Source organism: Phaseolus vulgaris, chromosome 3 (assembly GCF_051622355.1).
Source record: "Phaseolus vulgaris cultivar YP4 chromosome 3, ASM5162235v1, whole genome shotgun sequence".
NCBI lineage: Eukaryota > Viridiplantae > Streptophyta > Magnoliopsida > Fabales > Fabaceae > Phaseolus > Phaseolus vulgaris.
The window spans coordinates 32853482-32877332 of record NC_143500.1 but is presented as its reverse complement, the minus strand read 5'-3'; the positions used below and the strand labels follow the sequence as shown (position 1 = coordinate 32877332).

At 34.0% G+C, this 23851-nt stretch overlaps 2 protein-coding genes across 3 annotated transcripts; both read right to left on the bottom strand.

Moving 5' to 3' along the window:
• On the bottom strand, window positions 1-5892 carry LOC137807092 (ABC transporter B family member 11). Its single transcript, XM_068607542.2, has 12 exons — window positions 5434-5892; window positions 4958-5012; window positions 4665-4840; window positions 4347-4568; window positions 4025-4263; window positions 3378-3903; window positions 3007-3280; window positions 1991-2853; window positions 1359-1625; window positions 959-1222; window positions 553-846; window positions 1-467 (listed from the first exon to the last, which is right to left on the bottom strand). Exons 1-12 carry the CDS (start codon window positions 5692-5694, stop codon window positions 126-128), a joined length of 3783 nt encoding a protein of 1260 aa, XP_068463643.2. The 5' UTR covers window positions 5695-5892; the 3' UTR covers window positions 1-125.
• An 8442-nt stretch (window positions 5893-14334) lies between these two features.
• On the bottom strand, window positions 14335-20880 carry LOC137807090 (ABC transporter B family member 11). Of its 2 annotated transcripts, none has more exons than XM_068607541.2 (13): window positions 20399-20880; window positions 19628-20133; window positions 19246-19300; window positions 18966-19141; window positions 18672-18893; window positions 18341-18579; window positions 17693-18218; window positions 17313-17586; window positions 16291-17180; window positions 15806-16072; window positions 15325-15588; window positions 14910-15203; window positions 14335-14825 (listed from the first exon to the last, which is right to left on the bottom strand). In XM_068607541.2, exons 2-13 carry the CDS (start codon window positions 19973-19975, stop codon window positions 14472-14474), a joined length of 3909 nt encoding a protein of 1302 aa, XP_068463642.1. In that variant the 5' UTR covers window positions 19976-20133; window positions 20399-20880; the 3' UTR covers window positions 14335-14471. The 2 variants fall into 2 exon arrangements, with proteins under 2 accessions (XP_068463642.1, XP_068463641.1); XM_068607540.1 differs by having other exon boundaries at window positions 19628-20149; window positions 20399-20723.
• Window positions 20881-23851: the final 2971 nt, after the last annotated feature.

Below are 23851 nucleotides of genomic sequence, written 5' to 3'. Positions count from 1 at the left end.
TGATGAAAAGATGTGTAACCACAATATTATAATGGATTATAAGTGTATATTCATTATACAGGAATAATGCCTTAAAGAAGAGATTAAGAAACCACCGAATGACTGATGCAATGAACTAGGAGGGTTTATGAAGAATGCAGTGCTACTAAGGAAGCATATGTACCACCTTTGTTAAGTAAAGTGTCATGCTTTCCTTTCTCTGCAATCACTCCATGTTCAACCACTGCAATTGAATCTGCATCCTTTATGGTGGATAGCCTGTGAGCCACCACAATTGTGGTTCTATCCACTCTCACTCTGTCAAGTGCATCCTGAACCATTCTTTCAGACTCAGCATCAAGTGCACTGGTGGCTTCATCTAGCAGTAATATTTTTGGACTCTTTACTATGGATCTTGCAATGGCCACCCTTTGCTTCTGTCCTCCGGATAGTTGAATCCCTCTCACCCCCACTAATGTATCATATCCCTGTATATTTATACATATGGTGTTTAGATAGCTAGTTATTCAAAATGGTACCATATAAGTTTTTTGTTGAAAGTGTGTAAGTTACCTGCTGCAAACTGCTAATGAACTTGTGTGCATTTGCCAGTTCTGCTGCAGCTATAATTTCAGCTTCTGTTGCATCACCACCTTTTCCGTATGCAATATTGGCTCGAATGGTGTCATTAAACAACACAGGCTCCTGGTTCACCAGCCCCATCTGCTGCCTAAACCATTTAAGTTGTAGCTTGTGGACTTCTGTTCCATCCAGAGTAATCTGGCCTGAATCTGGGTCATAAAATCTTTGTAGCAATGAGAGTATTGTTGACTTTCCACTTCCACTTTTACCTACTAGAGCAACTGTCTGCTTTCCATCAAAGTAACCAAACTCTTAGATTCTCCATTAAGAAAGTTTGTCTGAAAGAATCATGTGTTCCTATTTAAGCATCAAACCATTAAGTAATGTGGCTACTTACCTCTCCTGCATGAATAGTCAAGGAAAGATCCTTGAATACAAAAGCATTAGTCCTGGTTGGATACTTGAAAGTGACATGGTGGAACTCAATCTCTCCCTTCACTTCTTGTAATGTCATTCTAGATTCATCACCGGGATCTATTCTTGATTTCTGATCAAGAATAGCAAATATAGAAGCAACAGAACATTTCGCTTTACTGGCAGCTGGGGTCACGAAGCCAGATTGTGACATTGCTATGGCTGCCATTATGATAACATAAAATACCTGAAAATTACGAAATTCATTTTTCACTGCTAGAAGAATACGATGAACTTGGCTATTCAATTGTCTATGTTTTTTTATTTAAAAAGCTTTAAACCTGAGATTGTCATAAGGATAGGAACACAGGAAAATAACTCACACGGAAAAAATCTGAGAATGATGCTTTGCCATTCTCAATTAGTCTTGCCCCAACATAAAAACCGCATGCATTAACAGCGTACACAAAGAAGATTGATAAACCAAAGCCTGCTCCGCAGATTAAACCTAGCCTTATACTTGTCTGGATTGGTCCTAAACATTTCTTCTGGTATAACGCCATCACCTTCTCTTCAGCACAGAAGGCGGCAACTGTTCTCATATTCCCTACTGCATCATTTGCTACTTGACTTGCTTCCTCATATAGTTTCTGTGGAACAAATATTGGTCAAACAAATTAATAAATAGCAATAATTAAATATGGAAACAGACTAAGTATACACAAAGATGTTGAAGTATTGAGATCACAATTGAATCAAGGTTGATTCGTCTCTGTGAAGTAGTTATTTTGGGTATATTGAGAAAACATAATGCAAGATACACCAACATGATAAAAAAACAAAACCCTTCTATTGGATTTACCTTTGGGTATAGGCACTCGGGTAAGTATGTCTGAAATTTAGATATTTTCATCTGAAGTTTCCCTTCACCCTTTTCCCACTATCTATGTCTAAATTTAGATGTTTTCGTAAGGTTCTGTGTTAAGTAATAGATAGTTTGATATAAGGTGCAAACCTTTGCATCTGTGCTGAAACCTTGCACTGACTTCATTTGTACATATCCATTTAGTAATACTAGAGGTACCAAAACTAGAAAGATTAGAGAAAGCTGCCAGTTTGCCTCAAAGGCAATTACCAAGGCTGTGAATGCTGTGGCGATATCTTGAACCAACAAACCAAGAGCATCCCCAACCAAAGTTCGAATGGAAGCTGCATCAGTTGAAAGCCTTGCTCCAAGTACTCCACTTGAATTTTCAGCTTTATCAAACCAGCCTATTTCCATGTGAATTATTTTCTCAAAACACATTAACCGGATCCTTTTTATCAACTTAGAACCAGCTACACCAAAGAAGTAGGACCTTAATGGAATAAATATGAAGGCACCCACACTAATGGCAACAAATATTAATGACCAAAACTTTGAGTCTTTACGGAGTTCATCTGCCGGCTCAAAGAACGTATTTATCATGTGGGAAATAAGAAGCCCTATCGTGGGTTGTACTGCGCCAGTTGCTGCTGCTGCTAGAGTCCCCATGAGTAACACTGGGATTTCAGGTTTGTTAAGATAAGCAATGCGGACAAATGAAACTTCTTGAGGCTTATGCAAAGCTGCTGAAGGAAGAACTTCAGGCCCTTCTTCTGATGTTTCAAAGAGACCTAGTGTGATAGGCATGGCATTTGACATTCTGAACGACTGCTGACTGTTATTTCCTCTTCCAGATGATCCTGGGCTTAAAGATAGAGGGAAATAATCGATGAAGTTTTCTTGCTGGCCTGTGTCCTTTGCATCATGCTGTTTTGAGTCCCTTCTAATTTCTTGCAGTTTAATGAGCTGGCTAAAAGCTCCATCAGGATCTTTAGTAAGTTCAGCATATGAACCTAATCAGTTGAAAAATATATAAGAGAGAAGCGTGTGTACATGTCAAGGAAATTGAAGATGATGACATATGTGTGGAGAGAGGATGACTTGAAAGCAGATTGTTATACTGAGTTTCACTTCTGTGGCAACAGAGTATATATTAACATGCATACCTTTTTCTTGTAGTTGTCCTTGATGAATAACTGCAATCATATCAGCATTCCTGATTGTGCATAAGCGATGGGCTACAATGACAGTTGTTCGGTTGATCATAACTCTGTCTAGTGTCTCTTGCACCACTCTCTCTGATTCTACATCAAGAGCACTTGTGGCTTCATCAAGGAGAAGAATTCTTGGATCTTTCAGAATTGCTCTTGCTATAGATATTTTTTGTTTTTGACCTCCAGAGAGCTGAGTTCCATGCTCACCGACCATTGTGTCAAGCCCCTAAATAAACTCATAATTTTGCAAAAATAATGAGATAAACATGCCTCTAATGAACACATCAGATTTTAAAGACATGAAAGATGAATTGTGAGCTCACATGTGGAAATTCATCTATGAAGTTAATAGCATTAGCAAGTTCAGCTGCAGCTCTGACTTCTTCATCTGTTGCCCAATCCTTACCATAGCCAATATTTTCTTTAATGCTACCAGTAAAAAGGACTGGTTCCTGGCTGACAAGGCCTATTTTCTGTCTGATCCATTTCAGTTGAAATTCTCTGAGGTTGATGCCGTCAATGAGAACTTCACCGGCTAGTGGATCATAAAATCTCTCAATCAAACTAATAACTGTTGATTTCCCACTTCCACTTTTCCCAACCAAAGCTGCAGTAGTGCCACTTGATATTGAAATGGAAAATCCATTGAATATCAATTCATCTGGCCTTGAAGGATAACAAAAGCAAACCTCCCTAAGTTCTATATCTCCCGAAATATCATCTACCTGTTGACCGTCTGTGTCATAAGCATCAATATCTGGCTGCCGTTTTATTGTTTCAAACATTTTAAAGGCAGCAGCTTTTCCTGCGGAAAAAGCTTTTAAGCTTGGAGATGCCTGCCCCAGACGCCTGCAACATAAAATTATTCCAGAAAAATGTATCATATTTGCCAGCCAAGCTTGGAACAGAGGTTGAAAGATATAGATTCATGCATCCACAATATAGATGGTAAAGCAGAGAAGCTACGTACAAACAACCAGACATTATTGCCCAAAATACACCAATGACTTGTCCTCCTGTGTAACCTTTCTCTAGTACCATCTTCCCTCCAAACCATATTGCCAAAGCAAAAGTGCAGATCGAAAATAGTTGATTTGAACCCAAGCCAAAACCACTAACCACGCCCTCTTGCACTGCAATTCTGTAAGATTTAGTTAAGTATTGATTGTATTGAGCTATAGCTTGCTTCTCACCTGTAAATGACGCAACCTGCAAGGGAAGAATGCATGTACTACTCTCTTGTAGCCAGGAAAATAAAAGAAAAATAAAGTGCATTCTGAATGTGAGCATACAGTTCGAATTGATCCAATTGTCTGCTCCACAACAGTTGCTGCTTCAGAATAAGCTTCTTGTCCTCGAGATGCCATCTTTGCAAAAGCTAAGCTCATCATGGAACCGGAGAGGACAAGAAGAGGAACAGAAGATAGAAGGACAAGGCTCAGAAGCCAACCCTTGGTGAAGGCTAAGGCTATGGCTCCTAGAAAACTTGACACATTTTGTATGAACTTTCCTAACTGAGATATCACCCAAAAAGAGAACGTAAAAGTTAACTCTAACAATAGTTTGATGAAATTGTATTGATTTGGATTTGGAGAGTGGTCCATCAATACCTTCTCTCCCATGGCTTCTTGAATAAGAACTGTGTCACCTGACATCCTTCCAACAACCTCTCCACTGTTGGTTTCCTGGTCAAAGAAGCTGATATCTTGCCTCAAAATTGCTTTGAGGTATAAGCCTCTTATTCTTGCTGCTTGTCTCTCCCCAGTGATCACCCAGCAAGACACCTCTGGAAGATTGCAGCATGTCATGTGTCATCGAGGAACACCTGTTATATTTAGATTAAGCAAATATATATTTCTAGTTATACACTAAGCATAATCAGCCGAGAATTTGGCATGCTTACGCAAGAATGATGCTAAAAAGGCAACTGTGCCTATGGATGCAAGCTTCAGAGACACCTGAGGATGAAACCAAACTTGAAAGGTCATGACATAAAAATAAGGAGAATTTCAAATCCAAGTTGTGCCCTTTTATTTTCTACAGTTTCATGCGGTTGTGCAGGTATTCATGTTATGTTTGAAATTGAGATTTTCCAGTTCTTGTTAAAATATTTTGTCTCTGTAGTTTCTTTTTGCTTGTAAAGTTGGTAGTTTGTGTTAAAAAAAAACAGTTATAGGCTAATAAGAAGCTTATTTTAATATCAGTATTTTGCTTCTTTCTCCTTTTCGGTTGTATGCTTGCTCTGATCAGTCCTACAACTTTTTTCTGTTGTTTTTTCTAACAAGTTTTCAAATCATTCCATCTCACTCTATTTTCATAGTTTCTATCCAAAAGATATTTCACAGCATTGATTCTTAAGGAAGAGGGGCTACGAATTACCTTAGAGACTTCATGAACTACTTGTTTATCATCAACATGTCCTCCCAGGGCATCAATGGCATCTCCAGCAAATATAGTCAGTAAAGGCGTACACATTCCATTAGCAACAGCACTTATTGCCCCAACAAGCATCAGAAGACAATCCTGAGAGTCTGCAAATGAGAAAAGTTTGTAAAAGGGTACTGCTTTGTTGATTTCATTATTCAGCTTGTTTTTCTTGGAATCCTGCTTCATGCCAGCCATCTTTTCAGTTGAAGTCATATCTGAATCCAAGGGAAACTTCTCTTGGTTTTCAACTTGCAAACACCACTGAAAAACCTCTGCACAAACTGTTGTGCAGTGGAGTGGTTTTTATAATTTTCATCAGTAACATAGGAAGAATTTTTATTTGTAACTCGTCAACTGTACACAATCTCAATGCCAAATTTGAAATTAGAATGAAATCCAAAAGTATGGTGCTGCACAAACTTGGGGATAATATGATGTTTGCTAAATGGAATTATATCTATGATGTGTTTTCCAAATGCCATATATTCTAATATATAAATTGTGAGCTAGGAAATCATAGCTGCCACATTAAGGTCCTCTTATTCATCACTGTCATTCTTTTGTGCTAAATTTAGACCTAAATGAGCCACTAATCTGATAGTATGGTCGGCCACACTGAAGATCTAGTCTTGCAGATAATGAACAAATTGTCTTAAGTGTTTTCTAGGACTACTACACCACACACTACACTACTCTAATAGTATGGTGCACTAATAATAATAAAAAAAACCCTGCTAAGCTCCTTTTAATTGTTCAGTGAAAGTGTTGAATGATGAAAAGGTTTACTAGCTAGTCAATTTGTGGATAATTAATTTTTCCAGAAAAAAAAATAGTAAGCTATTTTTATTAGAGTATTTTTTATGTATAAAACTTAAATTCAATTTCTTATATTTAAGAAATTTAAACCTAATTATATTCAAATCAACAACTTTTTAATTTCTTTCTTAGTATTTAAAGTAGCTGGAATCAATCAGTGATACCTTTAATACCACATTCTGCTAATTGTAGATCCTTGTATTTTAAATTATTGTTTTAAAATTAGTTCTGTCTAATCCCAAAAGTAATTTTACATATCATTTCTAAAAGAGAGTTTAGTGCATTCCGAAAACTATTTTTTTAAGTCCTTTTCAAGTTATAAAAAGTTTAATTACAAATTTTATTATTTTTTTTTAAAAAAAATATAAACTATTTTAAAAGTTAAATAAAAAATAGTTGATAAAATCAAATAAAAATAGTTTATAAATTTGTTTCTGGTTTTGTCTACACTGATTTTGTACCGATTTAGTTACTTAATTTAACTAAAATTTTCCATTTCATATTTTATTCACCAAGTTATTCTACTTATAATAATATTAAAAAATTAAAAGTAATTGTATTGATATAGATATTCTATTTTTGAAGTTAATGAATTAAAAAATTTAATAATTTAACCAAAAATAAAAATAGGCAAATATCATAACGAACTATATTACCAAATTCTGTTTTCATAACGTACATAGCAAAAACTAGTTATCGTAATCTACGCATTAAGTTAATTTATTAGCTAATTTCAGTACTATATTTCAAGAAAAGTGCATTAAAAATTACTGTATAGAATAATGCAAAAATTTAGTTTCACAAGGAGTATTTAAAAGAAGACCATTCTCTTTATATAAATTATAATGTTTCTATGGTCTAAATAATATCCATGCATCCTAACTGATTTTTATTTTTACCATTCAATATTTTATATATTTTAAAATAAACATCTAATAAATTAAAAACAAATTGGTTTAAAAATACCAAAATATTATTTATTATATTACTATTTGACATTACTTAGAATGACATCAGATTTCATTAATAATGTGTCATCATATAAATAACATAAAAAAAAAATCGAAAAACTAAACCAATCTCATTCAAAAAAATTATAAAGGAACTAAAGAAAAGGCTTAGACAATATGAAATATAGGAAATTTAAAAACAAATTCTCCGTTCCCAACTGTGACCTGCACCTTATCAACTTTTGAAATTTCCAAAATTATTTTTCATTCTCGAATTGAAAATTTGGAAAATTCAAAATATACTTTCGAGAAAAATAAATTTGAAATAAATTATTGTGTTCAATGAAATTCTATAATAAAATTCGAAAGTCAAAACCTCGTAAAAAAAAATGCAAAAAAGAAGTTAAAAAAAAAATAAAAAATTTAAGAAACAAAATTTGAAAATGCATTCTAAAAAGGATTTTCAGAATTTAGAAAAGTGTTACAAAAATCCAGGAACATATTCCGAAAACATTTCACATATAAATTGATTAATACTTCTTTAGTAAATATTGTAGGATTATCTAATGGTGCTAGCATTTTAGATACAGTCTCTCAATTTTGGATAGGTTGTGATTGAAATATTCCCTTATCTTTCCAACAGATACCTCATTTTTTAATCATATCATAGTTAGGGAGGAATAGGATATTCCTAATTGGATTCTAGATGAGTCTGGTCGTTTTACTCTTAAATCAGCTAAGACTTTTTTCTTGGAATCAGGAGTTCCATGTAGTTTGGGTAAATTCATTTGGTCTTCATCTATTCCTCCTTCCAAAACTCTAATACTCTGGAAAGTTTTTCATGGACGACTTCCTACATATCAGCATATTTAGAATAAAGGTTTGCATATATATTTTGCGTGCACGCTTTGTGAAAAGCATGAGAAATCTATTCAACATTTATTTTTTGAATATTCTAATGCTTTGCATATTTGGAGTTAGACTCGATAATTTTTTCTTACTTCTCATTTCTCTAATAAGGATGATCTTCTTTCTTTTATTAAGACTGATGGTAGTCCTTTAGTTAAATTGATTAAGCTTGTTGTGATAACTTTTTCTATTTGGATGATATGGCGTATGGGAAATTATGCTAGATTTCAGGATAAGATTGGAGTTTTTAGGGCTATTTCGGTAATTAAATATTTAATTTGTCTAGTAGTAAATTCGTCTAAAGCTTCAATGAAGAATGATATATTGGATTTCAACGTGATTATTTTATTTTATTAAAACTCAGTGGTAAAGTTCTTCATCCTCTTCCTATTAGATGAGAGTATTTCCTTCATCAGGCTGTGTTAAAATTAACATTAATGGAGCTGCTAGAGGTATCTTGATCTTGCTACTCGTGGAGGTATTTTCTGTGGGAGTATGAGAGAGTTTATTGGTGCTTTCTCTGTGTTTCTTGAAGTTCAGATTGCTATGGTTGATGAGTTTTATGGAGTTATACATGCTATGGAGGAAGCTCAAAAGATGGGGCTTCACATGCGTTTACTACTAGGACTAATGTTCCATGGATGCTTCATATCGATGAAATATTTGTCTTAATTACTGTGGAAAAATCAGGTTTTGGGTTACTCATATTTTTCGTGAAGGAAATGTGTGTGCTGATGATTTGGCTAATTTAGGATTTATTCATAGAGAATCATTTCATTGGTATAATAGGCTTCCATCTAGTCTGTTCTTATATCTTTTTATGAATAGATATAGTCTACATATGTATCTTTTTTGTTAACATATGGATTTTGGTGTAGTTTCCCCATATTTTTGTATTTTCTTTCTTTTTTCTTTTTTTCAATAATACTTTTTTTCATGTGATGACAAATGATTGTTGTTGTTTGAGGTGTCAGCCTAGCTGAGATGTCAAGTTGTATAGTGATGCATAAGATGAAAGTTTTTATTAAAAAAAATGCTCTATGATGAAAACTGATTTCTCCTTTTTCTTTTCTCATTTCAACACACAAATAAAGGTTCTCACAAGAAAGTGAGAGGTGAAGTAACAAATTATTAGAGGTTATTTTTGTTTTGGAAGTTTCTTTTTTAGAGGTATTTTGTATATGATTTTTCTTTCTAACTTTTGAGCTCCTTTTATCTCTTGCTTTCCTCTAATAGTCTCTTTGAGAACATTTTAGTTCTTCACATCATGTTAAAGTGTTAATACTAGAAGAGATTAGATCCTATATTAAATAAATTTTCGTAGAACAAAGGTAAGAAAAAAAAACATTAAAGAACAAAATTATGTAATCAAAAGCTAAACAAAATTATACGACAATGTCTTTTTTCCAAATGTTGTTATCTAACAATAAAAGTACTTATCTTCACACTAGTGCAAAATGTAGAAACAACTACTGTTTATTAAGTGCGCCTTTACGATCTGACGTAGTCTTTAAAAACGCGGTGACATTTTTTAAATTAAGTTCATTTACAAATGCGGCTATTTGTAAAAGCCGTATTCATAAATCAAGCACTTTCATTTACAAGTGCGACTATATGTAAAGCCGCATTCATAAATCAAGCGCTTGATTTACAAATGCGGCTATTACAAATCTTTTTCCTTTATCTTACTTTGTTTGGTTTCTTGCACTCGAGGTACTGTTGCATTGCCTTCATGGGTTCTTTTGTGGCTTCTGGTTTGCTCCGTTGCTGCTTCTGCGTCCACCATCGCATCCGCTGCCGCCGTCGTGCCACTCTTGACCAACGTTGCCTTTACACATAAGGTTGGTGATGTTTTTTTTTTTTTTTTAATGTTATGAATTTGTTTTTTTATTTATTATAATTTTTATTTTTTTAAAATTTATATTATTTAGTATTTATTATAATTTGAATTTATATTATGTTAGTTGTTAGTTTAGAATAGAATTATTGTGTTTGTATTGAGTCCGAGGGTGTTTACCATCGGTAATTGATACGTGTTGGTATTGAGTGCGGGGTGTTCGACCCTCGGCAAACGCGTGAGATAGAACACTGATTAGTAAACACCTGAATGACTATTTCAGAATATAATGGATTGAAATTGAATTAATTCTCTTTGCATAAGTGATGAGTACGATAGAGGAGTAGAAGAATTTATACAATTTGCAAAACGTAACGCGATTAATAGTGGTCATGATGGAGCAAAGATCAGGTGTTTGTGGGTTAACTGTTTAAATGGAAGGATACTGGATGTTAAGATAATGAGGGAGCACCTGCTATGTGATGGGTTTCTTCGATCTTATAGAACTTGGACATGACATGGTGATTTGTTAAATTTACCACGTGTTTTCGTAACTGAAGAATATGTGGGGTCCACCATGGTTGATGCAGTACATGATGATGTAGATGATGATCGATTGGAGGATATGATTCGTGATGTGGGAGCTCAGTCTTTTGCAGAAGCACATGGATATGGAAGTATGTCAAGCGATGCAAAGACTCCATTGTATTCTGGAGCAACTAACTTCACACGGTTGTCAGCGGTGTTAAGATTGATGAATTTGAAGGCAATAAATGAATGGACTGGTAAAAGCTTCACAGAATTGATTCAATTATTTTAGGATATGCTTCCAAAGGGGAATACTTTACCTAATTGTAATTATGAGGCCAAAAAGATTCTTTGTCCAATGGGTATGGAGTATAAAAAGATACATTCATGTCCTAATGATTGTATATTATACCAGAAAGATTTTGAATTGTTGAAAAGTTGTCCGAGATGTGGGTTATCACGTTATAAGTTGAAACAAAAAAGATGAAACTATTGAAGATATAGAAAAGCATGCACCCTCAATGAAGGCAAATGAGACCCAATCATACATCACTAACACCCTGGAAAAAGAGGGAAAACAAATTTATTTATGCCCTTATATTAATGAGTAAGTTTAATTATATGTCGTCAATTATTACAATTTCATGTTTTAAATATTTACTAACTCTTTTCATGAATGGTATAGGGGTCATTGGCAATTACTTGTCTTATAAATGGTTGATAAGACTATTGTGTGGTTCTATTACCTACACAAGAAGATATCCCCAAATCTTAAGAATATCATTGATAGGTAAGTACACTATAAACTTAACTTTGTATGTTACTAATTAACCAAATCTACTAACGAGGTTTTTATTAACCAATTCATGGCGTGGATATTGTTAGAATTGCAGGCCTTAAAACAAGAGGGGGGGGGGGGGGGGGGTAAATTGTTTTCAAACGTTTTTCGAAAGTTTTGAAGGTATGAAGAAAGTCAAAGAAGAATCACACAAGAAATTTTATACTGGTTCACTCTAATACCAAGAGCTACATCCAGTTCTTAGAAACCTTTGGGTATCCACTAAGTAATCAAAAACCATATTACAAACACACAACCACCAAAGAAGTGATATTGATCCCCTCAAGAACACACACTTTCTTTGGCACACACAATCACACCACAGATCAGAACACCCTCTGACTCTGTGAACACAAGTCCTTACAGAAATACAATTGAAGAAGGAAATAGGATTGATCACACCTGGTACTAATCAAATCAAAGTACACAACAAGTCCTACTTCACTCTTAGAGAAAAATCCAAAGCCTTAAGCAATCTTGGAGAAAAACTTGATTTCAAAAAACTGATCTTGTAAGTAATTTGCTAGGAGCGTATAACAGAACATTTATACTCCAATTAGCAGTTAAAAACATTTATTATAAAAGTCAAATTAGTTTCAAATTATTTAAAGCAGATTTAACAAACTTAACTGAAATCTGTTAAGGCAGTTAAAAAAACAATCGATTGTTTTGTCGAAACAACCAATTGAATTGGTTTGACAGCAAAGTCAACCAAGTTCAAATCTTCCAAAACCAGTTTCAAAAACATTAAGTATGAAACAACCGATTGAAACGATAAAACAACTGGTTGTTTTTTTGCTTCTTCATAAAACACTCTTTTCAAAAGATTTGAATTAAACCAGCTTTTGGATTCAAACTAAGAGTGAATTAACAAATTCAAACTACCCCATAACACACCCAACTATGCTACAATCAGCCTTCAAGCAATCCATGGTGATTTGGAGTCATCAAAGCTCTTCTTCAACTGATATAACATCCTAAAAGGTCGACCGCATTCAAATTTTCAAAATTTGAAATAGATAAGACTAAAGGTTTGTAGTTTTTTTCTTTCCCTTTTCATTGTTTATCAATATACTAACTTTTACTTTTTATTGAATTATAGTGTAATAAACAACCAAAAAGCCATGAGTGTGGCTATTATGTTATGCAATGGATGATTACCATTATAAGAGTCGGCCTTAAAAGTGATTGGCAAGAGGTAACATGATATGTTAAATTATTTTTATAATTCTTGAACATATATGTATCTTAAAACTAATTTATGTCAACCATATTTTGAAATGCAGTTCTTCACGGATGAAACACCAATGTCTTCAAAAGCCATAACATATGTGAGACATTCTTGGTCCACACATTTCATAATTTTTTATAACTCTAGGATAGTTGATCAATAGTGTAGGAATTATATATAATTTGATTAGTGTTTGTAATACATTTTGATCAATATATATATATAATTTGATTATCTGATTTATCTGAATTTATGTATTTGTCTGACTGGGTATATATAATTGAACAGGTTAATTTATATAGAAATTAGTACTAAAAAAAACACCATTTACAAGGAAGGCTACTACTATAGCCGCACTTGTACATGCATTATCCTTTAACCCTAAACCCTCATTCAAAAACATATACAAGTGCGGCTACCAGAAATAGTCACCCTTATAAATATGATTTACAAATGCGACTATATAGCCGTCTTGTTATCTCTTCGATTTAAGAATGCGTGATCATCAAATGCAGCTCTATAGTCACCCTTATAAATGTAAAATAGCCGCATTCATTTTGCCTTTCTGCACCAATGTCATTATTAATATTATACAATGTTTGTTGTTAAGAAAGAATAAAAATACTTGTTTAGTAAATATAACATTATTTTAAGGGTGGGACCTCTAACATTGTAAGTTCGGACTTAATCAAGTTATATATGAGTACATAATTGAGAATTTTCATTTTTTATACACATTTTATATTTTTATTTTTACTCTTAGTTATATTTTAAAATTATAACTTCTATAAAAATATATAAACATTCTTCCTTATGGTATGCACATATTATATTTCTATTTTATTCCTAATTATATTTTAAAATTAAAAAAAAAACTATGTAAATACTAAAAGTGACTAAAAGTTCATCTTAAAAATTTAACTTATTTATACTCACTAAAAATTTAATATATTTAAGTTTAATATAATTTTAGCACATTAATCTAAAAGAATAGTATATTTTATCTTATTTATAGTTACTAAAGATATTTTACTAAAATTATTGTATTATAATATATAATATTACCGATTGATGAAATGAATCAAACAATAGTAAATAAATTTAAATTAAATTATGTCAACGTGAACATAAATTTAGCATATATCAATATTGTATTTGAAAAATAATTACATTTGGATGTTAGAAAAGAGAAAAAGAAAAATATCAAAGAAAAAGACATTGTATATTTGTTCTATTCTTATAAATTAAGATCTAAAACAATTTATAGTAATGTGTTAGATAACTGAGGCCTAAAAACTACTGAAATATGAAAATCATTTATGCTTTCAAGGTTGAAACTATGGATGTAAATTTAAAATGGATCCAAATATTAATTTTATTGATGACTTTGTAGATGTAAAGTTTAACAGGAAGATACATATTTTTGTTATTATTCTTTGTGAAGAGTTCCTCAATCCAATAATTCACAATATCGAAATGAGTCCATTTAAGAGTGTTTATGCTCACAAATTGTGCAGCATGCACCTGATAGTATTGAACACTTCCTCTACTCAATACTTGTTGCAGAAAAGAGATCAGGTTCTTAGTAAACTGAAGCAGAACCTCTATAAAACACCACAACAAATGAAGAAATATGTTGATCCAAAAGGACGTCATGTGGAGTCTGAGGTGGTAGATAATGCCTTGAGAAAGAACCAGAAAATGAGCATCAGGTATTTCTGCCCATTTACTGTTTACAACTAAATGATGAGAAGATATGTAACCGTGAAATTCATTCAAAGTGGGTAATCAGGTGTTTGGAATGTTTCATTACACGGGAATAAAGCCTTGAAGAAAAGATTAAGAAATCATCAGTAAATTGGTGCAACGAACTAAAAGGGTCTATGATGAAGCAGCACTGCTATGCAGTGCCACCAACGAATGATATGCACCACCTTTGTTAAGCAAGGTGTCGTGCTTTCCCTTCTCTGCAATGACTCCATTTTTAACCACTGCAATTAAATCTGCATCCTTTATGGTGGATAACCTGTGAGCAACAACAATTGTGGTTCTATCTACCCTCACTCGATCAAGTGCATCCTGAACCACTCTTTCAGACTCAGCATCAAGTGCACTGGTGGCTTCATCTAGTAGTAGTATTTTTGGACTCTTCACTATGGCTCTCGCAATTGCCACCCGCTGCTTCTGCCCTCCAGATAGTTGAATCCCTCTCTCCCCCACTAATGTATCATAGCCCTGCATAATTATTCATATGGTGTTCACACAGTTAGTTATTCAAAATTTACAATAAAAGTTTTTGTTGATTCGCATGTAGGTTACCTGCTGCAAACTGCTAATGAACTTGTGTGCATTTGCCAGTTCTGCTGCAGCTATAATTTCAGCTTCTGTTGCATCACCACCTTTTCCATATGCAATATTGGCTCGAATGGTATCATTAAACAACACAGGCTCCTGGCTTACCAGACCCATCTGCTGCCTAAACCATTTAAGTTTTAGCTTTTGGATTTCTGTTCCATCCAGTGTAATCTGACCCAAATCTGGGTCATAAAATCTTTGTAACAATGAGATCACTGTTGACTTTCCACTTCCACTTTCACCTACTAGAGCAACTGTCTGATATCCATCAGTGTAATCAAACTATTAGATTCTCATTTAGGAAAAGGTTGTCTGTGTTAATGATATGTTCCTATGATGATATTTATGCATAAAAAAACAGATTTATTTGGCTAGTTACCTTTCCTGCGTGAATAGTCAAGGAAAGATCTCTGAGTACGGGAACATGAGGCCTGGTAGGATACTTGAAAGTGACATGGTGGAACTCGATATCTCCCTTCACTTGTTGCAATGTCATTCCCGACTCATCATTGGTATCTATTCTTGATTTCTGATCAAGGATAGCAAATACAGAAGCAGCAGAACTTTTTGCTTTATTTGCAGCTGGGGTCATGAAGGCGGACTGTGACATTGCTATAGCTGCCATCGAGAGAGCAAAAAATACCTGAAAAAATAGGAAAGTAATTGTTCAAGGCTAGAAGAGTGTGATTATCTTAGCTCTTAAACTATCTATTGTTTTATTTAAGAACGTAAGAAAAATAAAACGGTTTTCTAATTTATTTGAGATAAGCTTATTACACTTTGTGAGAACAATTGAGACAATCAGATGAGTAAAAAAGCTTCCTATCTAAGATAGTGACAATGATAGGACAATAACTTACACGGAAAACGTCTGAGATTGATGTTTTGCCCTTCTCGACAAGTCTGGCCCCAGCATAAAAACTGCATGCATAAACAGAGAACAGAAAGAACAGTGATAAGCCAAAACCCGTTCCGCTGACTAAACCTTGCCTTATACCTGTCTGGATGGGTCCTGCACATTTTTTCTGGTATAATTTCATCACCTTCTCTTCAGCACAGAAAGCGGCAACTGTTCTGATATTCCCTACTGCATCATTCGCTACTTGGCTTGCTTCCTCATATAGTTTCTTTGGAACATACATACAGAGCATTGATCAAATGATATTAGTACAAGGCCTTGGATAAAATATACCATAAGCACTTGTACATTTAAACTTTTCCTATAAGCGGAATTAACTTGTTCAGGAACTTTACTGTGTATAAGTTAATATTTATATCCGAAATTTACATATTTTTAGAAGGTTTCATGCTAGAAAAAATAGTCTGATATCAGTAAGGCACAAACCTTTGCATCTGTGCTGAATCCTTGCATGGACTTCATTTGCAGATGTCCATTTAGAACTACTAGAGGTACCAAAACAAGAACTATGAGAGAAAGCTGCCAGTTTGTGTCAAAGGCAATTGCCAGGGCTGTAACTACTGTAGCAATATCTTGAACCAGCAAACCAAGAGCATCCCCAACCAAAGTTCGAATAGAAGCTGCATCAGTTGACAGCCTTGCTCCAAGTGCTCCACTTGAATTTTCGGCTTTATCAAACCAGCCTATTTCCATGTGAAGTATTTTCTCAAAACACATTAGCCGGATCCTTTTTATTAACTTACAACCAGCTACAGAAAAAAAGTAGGACCTTAATGGAAGAAATATGAAGGCACCCACACTAAGTGCAACAAATATTAGTGCCCAAAATTTTGAGTCTTTCCGGAGTTCATCTGCAGGCTCATAGAAAGTATTTATCATGTGGGAAAGAAGGAGCCCCACGGTGGGTAGTATTGCCCCTGTTACTGCTGCTGCTAGAGTCCCCACGAGTAACAATGGGATTTCAGGCTTGTTAAGATAAGCAATGCGGAGAAGTGAAACTTCTTGAGGTTTATGTGATGCTGCTGAAGGAAAAGCTCCAGACCCTCCTTCTGATGTTTCAAAGAGATCTTGTGTGGTTGGTATGGCATTTGATATTCTGAATGAGTACTGACCGCTGTTTCCTCTTCCAGATGATCCCCGGCTTAAAGATTGAGGGAAAGAATACCGTTGGCTCGGTTGTCGTTCAGAATCTACCATGTTTTCTGCCCCGTTTAAGTAATTTTCATCATGCTGTTCTGACTCCCTTTTAATTTCTTGCAATCTAACGAGCTGGCTAAAAGCTCCATCAGGATCTTTAGTGAGCTCAGCATGTGTACCTAATCAATTGAAATAAATAAGCATTCAGCAACGTATATGTCAAGGAAAACTGAGGATGTGTTTGAGGAGAGAATGATTTGAAAGCGGATTTGTTATAGTAGTTTCATTTGTCGACAACATAGTATGTCTACCTTTTTCTACGACTTTTCCTTCGTGAATAACTGCAATCACATCAGCATTCCTTATTGTGCTTAGGCGGTGGGCTACAATAACAGTTGTTCGGTTGATCATAATTCTGTCTAGTGTCTCTTGCACCACTCTCTCTGATTCTGCATCTAGAGCACTTGTAGCTTCATCAAGGAGCAGAATTCTTGGGTCCTTCAGAATTGCTCTTGCTATAGATATTCTTTGTTTTTGACCTCCAGAGAGTTGAGTTCCATGCTCCCCAACCATTGTGTCAAATCCCTAAACTCATAATTTTACAAAACTAATCAGATAAAACAGCCTCTTACTGAAACACAAACATAGACACGCCAAATTTCAAAAGATGAATGATGAATCGTGAGCTCACATGGGGAAATTTATCTATGAAATTAGAAGCATTTGCAAGTTCAGCTGCTGCTCTTATTTCTTCATCTGTTGCCCACTCCTTTCCATAGCCAATATTCTCTTTAATGCTGCAAGTAAAGAGAGCTGGTTCCTGGCTGACAAGGCCTATTTTCTGTCTGATCCATTTCAATTGAAATTCTCTGACATTGATACCATCAATGAGAACTTCACCAGCTTGTGGATCATAAAATCTCTCAATTAAACTAATAACTGTTGATTTCCCACTACCACTTTGCCCCACCAAAGCGGCAGTAGTGCCACTTGATATTGAAATTGAAAATCTATTGAATATCTGTTCATCAGGTCTTGAAGGATAACTAAAGCAAACCTCCCTAAGTTCTATATCTCCTGATATGTCATCTAGTTGTTTACCAGAAGAGTCATAAGCATCAATATCTGGCTGCCTCTTTATTGTTTCAAACATTTTAAAGGCAGCTGCTTGTCCTGCAGCAAATGCAGCTAAGCTTGGAGATGTCTGTCCCAGAGACCTACAAAATAAAATTATCAGGAAAGTGTATCAAATTTTCTTGCCAAGCTATGGGGAGAGGTTGTAAGATATCAATTGATTCATCCATTTAAAATGTATATGGTAAAGCAGAAGCTAACTTACATGGAGCCAGTCAAAACTGCAAAAAATACACTAATGACTTGTCCTCCCGTATAACCTTTCTCTATAACCATCTTCCCTCCAAACCAAATTGTCAAACCATAGGTACAGTAGATAAATAATCGAACAAAACCAAATCCAAACCCACCAGTCAAACCCTCTTGCACTCCTACTCTGTAAGCTTTTGTTAAGTATTGATTATATTGAGCTATAGCTTGCTTCTCGCCAGTAAATGATGCAACCTGCGTTGGAGCAATGTGTATCTTTTATTCACTACTCTCTCGCAACGTGAAAAAGATAAACAATGGAAAGGGCATTCTGAGGGTTGGCATACAGTTCGAATTGAGCCAATTGTCCGCTCCACTAGAGTTGCTGCTTCTGAATAAGCGGCTTGTCCTCGGGATGCCATCTTTGCAAAAGCAAAGCTCATTATGGAACCAGAGAGGACAAGAAGAGGAAGAGAAGATAGAAGCACAAGGCTTAGAAGCCAACCCTTGATGAATGCTACGACTATACCTCCAAAAAAACATGCCACATCCTGGATGAATTTTCCTACCTGAGATGTCACCCAAAAGAAAAGTTAATTGGAGATCATAATATTTATGACTTTTAAGTGGTCCATCAATACCTTCTCTCCCATGGCTTCTTGAATAAGAACTGTGTCACCTGACATCCTTCCAACAACCTCTCCACTGTTGGTTTCCTGGTCAAAGAAGCTGATATCTTGCCTCAAAATTGCTTTGAGGTATAAGCCTCTTATTCTTGCTGCTTGTCTCTCCCCAGTGATCACCCAGCAAGACACCTCTGGAAAATTGAAGTATGTGTACAAATATTACTACTTTATATAAAGCAAAATTATATTTCTTGTTATACAGTAGCATAATCAGCTGAGAATTTGGCATGCTTACGGAAGAATGCTGCAAAATATGCACCTGCGCCTATGGATGCAAACTTCAGAGATGCCTGAGCATGAAACAAACTTGATGGTTATGGCATGGAAACAAGGAGAAATCGAATCCTAATTGCTCATCTCACACTTATTCTTGTGGAATCAGATACCCCACAGGTTTATTGTACAATAGAATCTCACTAATAAGCAGTTGGAATTTGATAGCACAAATTTTAGACAAAAAACTACTTTGCACTTATTCGGTTGCAACATAAATGTGAGACAACTTAAAGTGGAGTACTGTACATCTCATTTTTACCCATTTCTCACTATTTTGATATTTCCCTTCTCAGACAGCTCACAACATTGATTTTAATGAAAGGGAGCTAAGCATTAATTACCTTGGATACTTCATGAACTACTGTTTGTTTATTATCAGCATTTCCTCCGAAAGCATCAATAGCATCTCCAATAAGTATAGTCATTAAAGGCATAACGATTCCATTAGCAACAGCACTTAATGCCCCAACAAGCATCAGAAGACAATCCCAATAGTCTGCAAATGAGAAAAGTTTGTAAAAGGGTACTGTTTTATTGCTTTCATTCTTCACCTTGCTCTTGTTGGAATCCTGCTTCCTGGCATCTGTTTCTTGGGTATTTTCAGGACCTTGAACTGGTGGATGAGCAGTTGTTGATCCTGTCATCTCAGGTGAAGTCTTGTGTGCATCCAAGCTGGCCTCAGTCACCATTTCCCCAAGGAAAACCTCTCTTAGTTCTCAACTTACAAACACCTCTAAAAAAGAGCTGCTGAAAAGAAAGATCACTGGTTTGAATCAGCAACTCCCTTTCCGTTTTTCCATCTAAAGTCTCCACTCGAAGAGCCTAATAATTCCTTAGATGTCAAAAACTGCAAAAGTAGTTGACTTAACCAAAGTCAACAATAGAAACGAATGAAAATTGAAGCATGACACCAAATAAAATGTTAGCTGGGAAATCAAAATTGAGCAAAAAGAATTAAGGTGCAAGGTATACTTGCAAAACCAAAAACCAGCACAAGTGATCAAAGCACATTCAACATGAAAACATATATCAGAGTAAAGCAAAGGTCTTCCTTATTCTTTTGTTCTTTTCATTGTTATTTTCTTAAAGAACTAAAGCCACCAGAAACTAACCTTTTTCCAAACATGATGTAGAAATGCTTCCCGCGTTCTCAGAATGCTTCAAAGAACTATAAAGCAACAGGGGAATGAAGGAAAACTAGAAGATTGATGAAAACTAGCTGGCAGTAGCCCACTACTGCAAGTTAACCAGGCTCCTCTTTAAATCACGAGATAAAGCAAAAGAACAAACAGAATTAGATGCCCATTACCAAAGATAATAGTTTATCTACGGTTTAAACGCATCATGGGACAAGAGCCTCTGATATAAACATCACACGTGGAGTTTATAATCATCCCAGAACTAAATTTAAAATACGAGCAATGTTCTAAAAGCACTGGTTAAAAGAAAAGTGTGTGTGTGTCTATATATATATATATATATATATATATATATATATATATTATATACACACACAATATATATTATACGTATAACATATTGAAAACTAAAAAATTGCTGCTTGTTAAAATCTATTTTCAGATTATGATTCCTTGACAAGTGATCAAGGATAGTCGTTAGCATTTGTCAGAAATATAGTGTGGTAAAATTTAGACTAAGTATCTCAAGTATAGTATTATTGCAGATTATCCAAGAAAATTTCTCTCATATTTTCACTTGGTATTAGCGAAGCAGATGAAACACGATTCTTTTTTATGCAAATATGGTGAAAAAACCCTGAGAGGCAAAGCAAGGGTTAAGGAATCTGCTACTTAATTTATTTATTTTTTAAAGAAAGAAAGAAAGTATGAGTCTAAACTAATTTATAAATAAAATACTAATGAATGTTTGTTAAATTTGAAATTAGGCTATAAACCAAAAAACTTCATTGACCTTTATCCTCGGTCCACTGGAAGTGCTTTACATTTCTTCAACAAGGCATTCATAACTAATTATTATTATGATATATCTGATGGAACACATATATATCACTAATGCACTGTGATAACGAGTTGGTATAAAAAAATATTCAGTCACAATTCATTAATAGCAAAGTCAAAACTCTATTCTATAACTTGTGATGGCTGATTATAGATTTTTTTTCTCTCTCTCATCAACTGTATAGAATCTCTGCAAGATTATATACATTATGCAAAAATGAAATATAAAGTGTTTGTTGACCTCTCAAGACATTTGTGCTCAAACATTGAGTTGAAACTTAAAGGTTCAGGTTGCTATGTATTTATGTGTATATATCTAGCAGTACTTTTGGTTTCATGATTTTATACTCTTTAGGTGGACATATGGTTGGAGTGAGTTCTTGAGCAGCAGTTTAACCTATGTTGTGTGGATGCTCCATTTCTTTTCGTAATTATGGTGAGATTTGTATTGAATAAGGTCCCAATGAATAGAGAAACACATTATTTGATGAAGAAGTCATAAAATGAATGTGTAACTGCACTTTTTGTTTTTATTTTCGTCCTTTGCTACTCTCTCTTTATATGCTACTGATTTGACCTCAGATACATGGGGACCGCATCGTGATTCTTGCCAAATGTCATTATATTATATTATTATATAATAATCCAAGCACCTATTTTCCTCATCTAACAGGGCTACATGCGTCTTTATACAAACCACCTATTTTTAAGGTACAATCTTTTTTTCTCATATAAATATAAATATTTGTTTGTTTAATATAGTATTGTTTTATTTTAAGGGTAGGACGGCTACCTCTACCACCTTAATAAAACTAATACTTTTATACTCATCTTCAGTTTGAATGTCTTGTGCCATTTTTGTCTAAAACCTTGGATTGACATAGGAAGTGAATCCTTTGACTTCCTCATAATTGTTTTGGCATTACACCCAACGTATAATTGGTTCAAATATATAGTTATTTTAGCTTATATATAGCTTTTCAATATTCATACCAGAATAAAATTATTTAGTGGTTAGATTAATTAATTAATTAGAAATTGAATAGGTGATTACAAACAGAATGGTCCTCATGGAGGCTATGTACGGTATATATGATTCTCACAATCTAATTAGTTGAGACACCTCAACCCAAACTTCTTAAACTTCTATTATTTACTTACATAAGCAAACTTCAGATATTCTGTTCTCTAATTGAGTGTTTTTCTTAGGTTCCTTTTTAACAACTCTCAACCTTATATACAAATACAAATTAATAACTTCAATACAAATACAAACCTTATTGTGTTCAATCATCTCCTTTTCCATTATTAAATTATAAACAAGTTGGAAGTATTTGAAGTTATAAAGGAAGATCAAAGTTAACTCCATTAAAGTAGGTTCTCTGAGGTGTCGTGGTTACAAAATCTTACATACGTTAGGAACTCCATTATTCTTTTTACTAATTCTATAGGATGTGCCACCCACATTTCGTTTTATTCTGATATCAGACATCTAAAATTATTTTTAAATCATTTTTTGAGGAACCAAAACAGAATCTAAAAGTATTTTAAAATCAATAAGATAGTCAACATTAGAAAATACAAATAATTAAACCAAAATTTTACAATTTATTAAATATCCAATTTGGAGAAAAAAAATTATGAGATACTCAACATAGAGATAGAATATCTCTTATGTCGTTTGGTGATGGAATCATTTTTGCAAATAATAATGAAACAATTGTTTGTTTTGAGGAATTGAAAGAAATTTAGAATCTACGAACATAATTTTACGAGTAACAAAGAATTTGATTTGAATTGTTGGTGAAAATTTTGTTTAACAAAAAATGAATGAAAGGACCATTATGAACTAAACATAGCAAGATACAGAAGAAAAACATAATTTATTAATAATTAATGAATAATGATATATTGAAAATCTATATCTTTTATACTACTATCTTACTTACGATCATCAATACTATTATTTTAATATTTTTTTATATAATTTATTTATAAATTTACTCTTTATTATATATATTTATATCTGTATAATTTCTCATCATTAATAGTGATTGATCAGCCATGTTGGTGTGTTATTAAGGTATGAGGGTACACTCTTCTGCAGCATCCCACTTATTTGAGATAACATGGTTAGCCATTATCTATAATTTCAACCACTTTAGCATTGTCTTTCTTTTGTTGTCTCCATCTTTCTGGTTCTTGTGCTTACCAGTTACACCTAAGGAATAAGATCTTGTCAGGGTGTTTCCGTCTTAAACTACTACATTCATCAAAACTCTACTTCCTAAGACAATCAGTTTCCCAATGGGAAAACTGGTAAAAAAAATTAGGGAGTTTGATATCTGCATCACATCTAGACAATTTCAGCCCCTGCAGGTGAGTGAATTCTGCAAATTAGTAACCAATTACTGCACCAGATTTTGATGTTCTGACTGAAGTGATGCAAATGAGAATTATTTAAATGAACCAATTTCTGTACCAAGAGGAAATAAAAACAAAAGTTTAATCAAGTTTGAAGTTTATCTTAATTTAGCTATTTTTACTTAAGTTTTTATTAGAAAATTTTATTTTATTGATTGTTCA

Excerpts from the sequence above, each read along its gene's own strand:
- LOC137807092 (XM_068607542.2), bottom strand. The coding sequence starts at position 5,694 with ATGACTTCAACTGAAAAGATGGCTGGCATGAAGCAGGATTCCAAGAAA. Across the intron at positions 4,264-4,346 it reads CAATTGGATCAATTCGAACT|GTTGCGTCATTTACAGGTGA; the intron begins GTATGCTCACAT and ends CTTCCCTTGCAG. Across the intron at positions 468-552 it reads TCATTAGCAGTTTGCAGCAG|GGATATGATACATTAGTGGG; the intron begins GTAACTTACACA and ends ATAAATATACAG.
- LOC137807090 (XM_068607541.2), bottom strand. The coding sequence starts at position 19,975 with ATGGTGACTGAGGCCAGCTTGGATGCACACAAGACTTCACCTGAGATG. Across the intron at positions 19,301-19,627 it reads TAGTTCATGAAGTATCCAAG|GCATCTCTGAAGTTTGCATC; the intron begins GTAATTAATGCT and ends TTTCATGCTCAG. Across the intron at positions 17,181-17,312 it reads AGGAAAAGTCGTAGAAAAAG|GTACACATGCTGAGCTCACT; the intron begins GTAGACATACTA and ends TCAATTGATTAG.